At 41.9% G+C, this 9,876-nt stretch overlaps 1 protein-coding gene and 1 long non-coding RNA gene across 4 annotated transcripts in view; one reads left to right on the forward strand and one right to left on the reverse strand.

The window, feature by feature from the left end:
- LOC111870267 overlaps window positions 1-9,876 on the forward strand; it is a 455,388-nt gene that overhangs the window by 398,818 nt on the left and 46,694 nt on the right. The window lies entirely within an intron of this gene.
- The window catches only part of LOC111870265 (neuronal growth regulator 1), a 408,356-nt gene that overhangs the window by 17,465 nt on the left and 381,015 nt on the right, over window positions 1-9,876 (reverse strand). For all 3 annotated transcript variants that reach the window (XM_023862392.2, XM_033753744.1, XM_033753745.1), the window contains exon 7: window positions 5,682-5,859. In XM_023862392.2, the coding sequence (XP_023718160.1) occupies window positions 5,682-5,859 (178 nt within the window). The remainder of the gene's footprint in view (window positions 1-5,681; window positions 5,860-9,876) is intronic.

The raw sequence follows: 9,876 nt of genomic DNA on the forward strand, positions 1-9,876 counted from the left end.
ACTAACCGCTTGAGCTATGGCGCGGCCTTATTATATTTCATACACTTTCGTGTTCTCTATTTAATTTCTTATATCGTCTCTTTTTCTTTCCCAGGTAAGCCGGAGATCATAGTTAAAATACCACAAATCAAGGCTTGCTGTTGCAGCTGTGAACTGAGGTAATGTCTACAAATGTTTCTTTAAACAATATAAATTTAAAACATTGTCACCACCAAAACAACAAAGAAGACAGGTGTGTTCAGCGTGAGATAAACGTTTCAAGTTTGTTACTGCTTTAATTGATGCGATACTTTGCAAAATCATCGCGTTATAATTGAAAACTGATAGCGTAAAGCAGGAATTTCTTTCTGGTTCGGTTAATTCAAACCGGATATACTTAATCAAGAACCCGGAAACATTGAATGGAAGTGTATACTCTTTAATGCTAAAGCTATTTCCTCTTGCTCTGTCTTCCATGATTGACTACATGGCCCATGAACTTCTAAGTTTTGATATGAATTAAACCTCAGCACTGAATTTTCCTTCCATCTCTCCCAGAGAACAGATAAACCCCTATCTTCTATACATATTTCTCGCGGCCAATCCGTTGTTATTCTTACGAAGCAAATTCAATTTCCGTTCATTCCTGTGGTGGGTGGATGTTTTCTGTTGGTGTGATTATTTTAGCGTTTTTCCCAGTAGTCGCCGAAGCTCGGAAATGTTTTTCACGTAAATTTGAACTTCTTTTGGATATATTCCATCCTTCTTTCGTGAAAGTTACAGCGAAACTGCATTCACCGCGCCTGTAGAAATACTTTCCCTCTGAAGTTAAGCATGAACCATAAACAGACTCTCATTTGAAGTTACTCAGTCTGAGGGAACAGTGGGGTTAACTGTACACGTATACAACTGGAAAACTAAAAGCACTGGCAAGCAAATGAAGATAGGGCAGACAAAATAATTATGTATGCTATCATTCTCCTTTTAATTGACGTTCGTTATTCCTCTGCTTAATTTATAGACAATAATAAATACACTCTAATTATTGCTTTTGTACAAAACTAACTACTTTCGCGAACATCTGCCGGAGTTTGGTTTGTTATTTGTATCGGCCTCTAACTCGTTCTTGTAACGTTTCTCGTGTTAAAGACGGTAAAAGAACACAGCAGCCATTCGTGAGGAAGTTGATATAAGTAAACTTGGTTAAGAAATACCCCACCTGTTCTTTAACCCTATAATTAATTACCGTATTCATATGATTCAGTTACAGGATCAAATGCAGTATTGGTTTAATGTATTCTGCACCTGGACGGACTAAGTTCCTTGTACTGCGGCCACTTCTGGCCACTAACCACTTGATGTATGGCGCGGCCCAAACGAAAACGTAAGATGTACATCTCCTTTAAACAAACCAACCAACGAAAGAGTATCATGTTTATTCCCATCTGTGTACGAAGCCTAGCGCCTCTTTCGAGGAATGCCATCCAGGGGTTGCGACATTCTGGGTGAATTGAATTCTCCGGGGAAATTGATACACTTCGCTTGTGCTTCCAAATCTAGGCCGAAGACTTCGCAGGCAGTATAAAAACCTGTCAGCTGTTTCACAATATCTGAAATAATGAAATTTGATACAGAATATTAGATCATTCTGGAGCTCATGTTAGGGCTGCAGCTTGTACACAGACCGTGTATTGATTTCATCAAGCTCTTCGCACCAGCGTACCAGGTCTGCGCCTGCTGACAAGGCAGCATACCTGCAGTACACGGAAATTCCAAAACTTTACTACTTTCCAATACAGTATCATCGGCAATATGACTCCAAAACCCTACAATATGGACTTCGATTCTTAAAGATGTATAGAAGTAACGTTCTGTTTAAGCCGCGCCATAGCTCAAGCGGTTAGTTAGTGGCTTCCTAACTCGGCAGCCCGGGTTCGATCCCGGTGTCTGATCAAGTGGGATTTGTGGTGGACAAAGTGGCGCTGTGGCAGGTTTTCTCCGAGTATTTCGGTTTCTACTGCCAATCTTCGTTCCACCAATTGCTCCACAATCACCCTCACCTATATCTGGGGCTGGTACAATAGGCCAGAAGTGGCCGCAGTACAAGGGACGTAGCCCCTCCCCACTAGCAATAAAAAAAATCTATAGCAGTAATTTAGCTCCGAATGTTAGGATGATAACATGAATGACGAATTGGATTGGAGAGGTCATGGCCTAGTTTCATTTGCATGCAGGAACTGAAGAAAACCAAATCGTCATTGAGGATAGATTGTATCACGGTCGAGAATCGAACAGGGAACCTCAGGAATAAAAGTCTGAAATATTATGACTAGATCAATCTGCTTGCCTCACTTAGTTTAGTAATGCTCATGGAATGAACAGCATTTATTTCCCTGAAGAACCCTAACCAATTTGTATTTGAAATTCAGACGAAGTATATATTTCCTGCAAGCAAGAAAGAGGCGCTGTCTAGAAGTCAGTTTGACCCGGAAAGTTCTGCGACTTGCTAACTCGAGCAATATTTTCCCTGGTTTCTGCTCAGCTGCTACCTAAATTCAAACGCTGCACTGCGTGCTTCACATGCAGCCCTTCCGATATTAAATCTAACTTTCACCCTATTGCAGCCCCTCGGCATTAATAACTAAATTATTTCCAGTCACACGCAATAAAATTCTATTCTCTGCTCATAACAAAGTCAACATCCTAGCTCTTTACCTTCTTCACTTTCTACAGCTTTGCTCTAGGTTTCTTGAAAATGTTCGTAGCAAGCTTATTTTTTTACGGTCAGAAGTTGTTAGCACCATTCCCAACCCCAAAGCTGGAGGACCACCCCTTGTCGGCTGACTGCGACTGTTTATTCAATATGTTCAAAGCTACCCTCCATATCTGGAGGGCGTCTACTCCATCCGCAACCTGAAGACGCGCCATGCCGTGATGACAGGGACCCACCTAACATGGTCCCTCAGGATAGGGACCAGTGGAGAGCTCTTGTGAACACGGTAATGGACCTTCGGGTTCCATAAAATGCTTGGAAGTTCTTGAGTAGCTGCACAATTGGCAGCTTCTCAAGATGGACTCAGTTCCAGATGTGAGCGAGTGACAGCTTTACCCTGCCTTGAACATTCTTCTACCAGAATGACGAGCGGCCTTGGGAATTCTCGAAGCCGAAAAGTTTTGTTTCCCTCTTAAAGTAGTGTCTCTTACTAACCTCCTCCCACACCCTGTCTACTTTCTCTCTTTCCCTTCTTCAGGCTTTGAGGAGTTAAAAGTAAGCCATTGGACATCTTAAAGTAAATGTTAGTAGATTCTAATGACGTTTCAATTTCATTGACTCCAAAATGCAAGCTGTACGATAAACTTTTAATAATGAAAACTGCAGTTTATGGGATGTGATGCCGTGTAGATATTATGTAAATCGACGTTTCGGAGGAACGAATCGCCTCTATCTTCAGGATGTAAACATCTTCGAGCGAGGAACCGGCGTGAGCAGGTGGCTGCAGACTCACGCTGGTTCCTCGTTCGCGGATTTTACACCCTGAAAATAGAGGTAATACATTCCTCCAAAACGTCAATTTACACAATATCTAAACGACGCCACATCCCAGAAGACGGCATTCTTCATAGTCACCGCCGTGAGAACCTCATAGCTTACAACTTTCAATAAGGGAAAGTTGAAGATATGTAATCATGTAAGGATTTATTCAGTCTTGAAAATATGAATATTTGATTTATATGTAAAATTGTTTAATTGCATCATGGTAAAGTGACACGTTCTCAAGCGTCCCTTGGGCCGCACGCAGATGTAATTGGTTAGGTAAATGCATTTTGCGTTGTGGTACGTGTTCAGAATACCAATAGAGTACATCCCCCCTTTAAGTACGTCTTCACAATGGGCAGCCCAACAGAGATGTATTCGTTCCTATGGAATAGGAGTCACCTCAATTCAAAGTGCTTTGGACGTAGCATCTTCAGCATAATAATCCAGTAGCATCCTCTCTTGTTAAGATTTGAAGTTGTAATATTCAGTAACGTATCTGTAGTCTGCTACATGACCAACATATATTCGAGCATGAGTCGGTATAGCGACTAGCTACTGGCTGGGCGACAGAGGGGTCCGTGTTCGAGTCCAGGTGGGGTCAAGAATTTTCACTTCTCCATGTCGTTCAGACCGGCTCTGGGGTCCACTCATCCTCCTATTTATTTGGTACTGGGGGACCTTTCCCCCGGGGTTAAAACGGCCGGAACGTGAAACAGACAACTCACCTCCAACTTGTGCCGAGGTCAAGAAAATGTGGATCTATACAACCACTCCCCATACGCCTACATAGCGTAGTGCTTGAATAGTTAAGTACAGGGACAGCTTTACCTCTTTACTTATGAAAAAAACAGTTCAGTATGATTGATTGACCCATGGATTGATTATAATATTAACAACATTATTTTATAGATTAAGTGTGAATTGGTGTTATTAACCGTTTCATTATAGACGGGAACAATTGACTGTAAGTGTATTTGTTATAGAGCATTGAATAAATTAAAATATTATGAACTTCCGGGATATGATGTCTTGTGCTCTAGTGAATGCTTACCGACGTCCCAGAGGAACGTGTTGCGTCCATCTTCAGGGTAGATGAATAAGTTACTTAAGTACCCTGAAGATAGAGGCAGTATGTTACACCGAAATTCACCAGGCTACACAACGACACCGCCATTGGAACCCCAAATCTCACAGGGCGATACATGATTTAATTTTTTTCACAGCGGTGAAGAACCTGAAGATGGTTTCATAAATTACGACTCCGTAAAGTCTGGTAGGATTGTAGCACTGTGTAGAAGGAACATTCTTCAGGATTTGTCCGGAATATGGAGACAGCGCGTAGCTCGGAAGACCTGGTACTCGCCTGTCATACACTAGTTGGTGTCGTAACCCAGAAGGACCCAGTCTGACATAGGAAGGTCATAATGGTGTATAGACAAAGCTTTGAAGTACTGAATAGGGAGGTCAAGCTATGAGTACCTTCCCGAACTCCGTTACTTAGAAAGGTTATATATAACACCGCGTAGTCCGGCGAGAGACAAACGACGTTTCGGAGTAACCTATTGCTCCCATCTTCAAAGTATTATTCTATTCTTATGTGCGTTAGGTCTACTGCCACGCGTGAACACCCAATTGTAGTAAATAATAATAAAAAAATTGTGACTAGGTACGATATGAATGACCGTGGTTCGATTTCGGACAAGTGAAAGAGAATTTAAACTTCTCCACACCGTCTAGACAGATCTATCTATCTATCTATCTGTCTGTCTGTCTGTCTGGTCTGTCTGGTCTGTCTGTCTATCTATCTTCTTCAGTGTCTTAATCCTGCACACAGTCGGTAGGACTCCTTGGACGGGTTAGCAGCCCGTCTCAAGGCTGCTACACACTGAACAACATAAACAGAAAAAACGCACAAGAGAGTTCATGCCTTAGACCGCGCGGCCGCTGTGACCGGCGACTGCGCGGTGTGCGCACTCAAAAATACAAAGAATGGTACACTAAATAGAAGAGTGACATAAAAGGAAACTCAGTTATATCACTATTGTTCGTTTGAAGAAGAACATGCCTAACAGACACGTCAGCCAGTAGTGTCCAGCAGCTGCACAGAAACAGTGTTCTTTATTCACGAGTAACTTCTGTGAGATGGCGTTTATTTGTCACTTACCTAATGCCGCCTCTCGTGGTATCATAGTTCAACATCCTATCCCCATGCAGCCATGACACGACTGACGACGTCATGGCGACGTGACGCACGATGCAAGAGAGCTGGATGGTGCTCTCTGCCTCGTAGTATTTGTCGTGCAGAGGGCGTCCCTCTTCGTCTACGATCATCACCTCTGGAGCTGCAGACAAAATACGTGACCAGGTCAAGCGTCCCGCAAATGTACGCAACATGCATTTCATATTATGTGGTTTGACACTGCCGTATCTTCTATATGAGGCTAGCCTGCTGGAATATAATACGCTTTATGGCGACATATATGACACAAATGTATATCAAAGTAAAAAAAAAAAAACTGTAAAGCCTTCTTCTGGCTCCGCACACATCATGACACTAAACACAGGGAGTGGACGCAAAGTTTTACCAATTCTTAACCTCAGTATTTCTACGCTTAGGGTGCCTAACCCCTGAAGAAAACCCATCCCCAGCACCCACTGGACAAGAGGCGCGATAGGCCTCAGTATTGTTGTGGAATTAAAGGCAGAACTAGCATCTTTCTTGGCAGCGCCATAGTTCAGGTCCATGTAGGATTTGTGGTGGACAAAGTGGCACTGGGGTAGGTTTTCTCCGAATACTTCGGCTTCTCCTGCCAATTCTCATTCCAAATGCTCCACATTCATCATCATCTATCATCTTGGGCTGATACAATAGAACAGTGGCCGCAGTTCCCAATGGACTCAGTCTCACCCTATGAGAAAAAGTCTTTCTTTGGTTGTGCATTTGTCTTAAGGGGCTCTATTTGGACTGCGGAGTATCAAATGGTAAATGTAAAAGTATTTGGGGGGAGGTGGTCGTGACGTAATCGGGGTTATAGTACAATAGTTCTTGGAGGAACTGAGAAGGGCCGCAAAAATCCTCTAATCACGATAGCCGATACCACGGCAGAGATTCGAACCGAATACCTCTCGAATACAAGTCTAGAGCGATCTAAGAATGGAACCCCAGTCTTCCATCTGACAGTTCTGTTCGTCTGTCAAAATTATTTTATGGAGACTTCTGTCTTCTAGGATATAACGGCGTGTAGCCTGTTGAAAGCTAACCGACGTTTCGGAGTAAAGCGTCGTCTGTAAACCAAAGCTTTCCACTTGCTGTTTTTTTTTTTGGCTTATTCTTCGAACCTGGAAATGGAGGAGACATGTTCCTCCGAAACGTCACTTAAGTTTCAACGGACTACACGGTGTTTTATCCCAGAAGATAGAAGTCTTCGTGACCACCGCTGTGAGAACACCAAATCCTGCATGATTTCAAGAAATTGCTTATTTCATTGCCTCTAGCATCTTTGCATAGATTGTTGTGCTACGAGGGTGTTAGAATCACACCCCCTGACTTGCCTGAAGGGTGACGCTGTACAAGGTTGAGCTCTGTTAGACTGGAAATGAAAGTCAGAAATGTGAAGTGTGCGACAGAAGGAATAAGCATGCGTGCTCACTTTTTGTAACAGTTTTGGAAACCCAGAGAATACGTTCTGAACCGGAGCGAATGGCGAATAAAGATTCCCTTGGATAAAATATACGTATGCTATAGTGAACCAGGTAGAGTGTTACATTAACGTTGGGAAGGTAGAATTATCAGGCAGCAATATTAAAATGTTGTAGAATTTTCGAAAAACACCCTGGGTGTCTTAATGAAGGGGTAGGTGAGATATACACCTATTTCACATATCACAGGTCGAAAACGCCTACATTGACATATTTGCGACTTTTTTTTATTTATCTATATACAGAATGAATACAGTTTTAAAATTAAAAAAAAAACTACATGTCATCGTATTTATACTCGTAATATACAACACATATTTCGTGATAAAAATTAAATCTTCCTTGAAAATGTCGTAAACGAAGTCTAAGTCGAAGTAGCACATAGACTGAAAGTGTTTCAGAAACGCCGTTTTTGAGTTATTCTTCCTCTAATATATGGCGAAATGATTGTTTGGGGGCAGTAGCTGATTATAGAACAATTGGGAGCTTCGAGCTCCTTGGATACACGAGTATGCACAAATTAATCGTAATGTATAAGGCGCACAAAATTATGGATATCAGTGCTATACTTGGCATTGCATCTCTTCAGATAGCTTATTGTAGTGAGGAGTCTATTTGGTAATAGCCACTCTCGTAGAGTCATTTAAATGTTTATCATTTATTGAGGATATGGAAAAGATTATAGACGTTTCCTTATTTCAGTTGTCTCCGCTGACAACATAAAATTATGGACCCATAAAACCTAACGTCAGGCTGCCTGTAGTTCATGAGTCAACTTCAGTAAAGCTATGATCAGGTATAGAGGCGCTGGTTCCAGCTTTAAGTCACTTTCTCCCTTTTCCCTTTATTTCCTTTGAACGTGACTTGTGAAGGCGGAATGTCCGTCTGTGTGTCTGTCTGTCTCTCTGAGACCGATTATCAGGGTGTAATCAGCCGTATTTATGGTCTAGTGGTTAGAGTTCCTGGCTACAGATCCAGAGGTCCGGGGTTCGAATCCCGACTCTACCAGATTTTCTGAGAAGTAGTGTGTCTGGAACGGGGTCCGCTCAGCCTCGTGATGATAATTGAGGAGATATTTCAAGGAAGTAACGTCTCCGGTCTAGAAAACCGAAATTAACGGCCGTGGGGATCCGTTGCGCTGACCACGCTACACTCTCTATCCGCTAAAGTTAGCACTAACTTCGCCGACAAGCGGCGGTCGCTCGGTCGGCATGGTTCGCTTTCGGACTAAAACCACGTAGTTTGTTGTTTTCTTTGTTCGTAATCAGCTGGACAGATTTTCTTAAAATTTGATTTTGGAGGTCTTGAATTATTCTCTGTTGATCAGTTCCGGTTTTGGGCCATGCTAATACCAAAATAAAGCCTAGTTAAAATCATACATGAACTCGTCTAAATATCCAATAAATCGTTCAGATATATAGCGGAAATTCCGTAGTGAAGATTTCGAATAAAATTTGGGCAATTCAGACTTTCAGCCATATGGTCCACAATAAAGTCTAGTTAACATGAGTCTATAAATGGAATTTTTGGTAGGAGAATATTGCATCATGACGAGCTTCATACCTTGTACAATTCACCAAGTATAATTAGAATGATCAAGTGAAGGAGGATGAGATGGGCAGGGAATGTAGCACGAATGGGTAGAAGAGGAATGCATATAGAGTATTGGTGGGAAAGCCAGAAGGAAAAATACGACTAAGATGACCAAGAAGTAGGTGGGTAGATATTATTAAAACGGATCTTAAATAGGATGGAGCGGTATGGACTTGATCGATCTAGCTCAGGATAGGGGCAGTGGGGGGCTCTTGTAAACCCGGTAATGAATCTTCGGGTTCCATGAAATTCTGAGAAGTTCTTGAGTAGCTGCACAATTGGCGGCTTCTCGAGAAGGGCTCAGCTCCATGAAGTTAGGTAGTTAAATGGGATTTTTATTGTGTTCATAAGCCTGTCCGCAGATTTTGTTGAAATTCTATATGGAAGACTTGCAAAATGTTCATCGCAAGTTTCAGTTTTGAGCCACATATATCTGTAATAAAGCCTAGTTTACGTAAGACCACAAATAAACTTGCATTGTGTCACAAGAACCGTTCCAAAGATTTTGATTAAATTCGATATTTGAGGCTTCCACCAGGCGTTGGGTGGTACTTTCAGTCTCCAGGCTTATTCGTCCATAATAAAACCTGATGTATGCAATGTCATAAATGGATTTTTCAATGAATTTCATGAATTCTGCTAGAGATTTTGCTGAGATCCAATATGGGCGACTTAATTAATTTTAAGTTTCATTATTCATACTTTTCAGTGAGCTCAATAAACTTCAAAGAAAGCAATTGATAATTTTTGTATGCTATATTACGGAATACACCCTTTTCCAATATTTCATTTTGCGAGATTGCAGTGTACGGCTGTAACCTAAGTACTGGAGTGTGTGAAGCAATGTTTGGTCTCTCTTTCTGAACTTCTGAACACGGTGAGCTGCGCAACTTTACATTAGATTTCCAATCACTCACACGCTCTGTACTGCACTACAGAAAAAAAAATGAATTTCTTTAGCACGTTCAGTCTACAGGACGAATCTATTTCTCATGGTTCACTACAGAGTTTTGGGGATGGGTGGTGATGGATACGTGTGGGTCGCGGACCGAATAAGATGTGTGCTT

Source organism: Cryptotermes secundus, unplaced genomic scaffold (genome assembly GCF_002891405.2).
Source record: "Cryptotermes secundus unplaced genomic scaffold, Csec_1.0 scaffold94, whole genome shotgun sequence".
NCBI lineage: Eukaryota > Metazoa > Arthropoda > Insecta > Blattodea > Kalotermitidae > Cryptotermes > Cryptotermes secundus.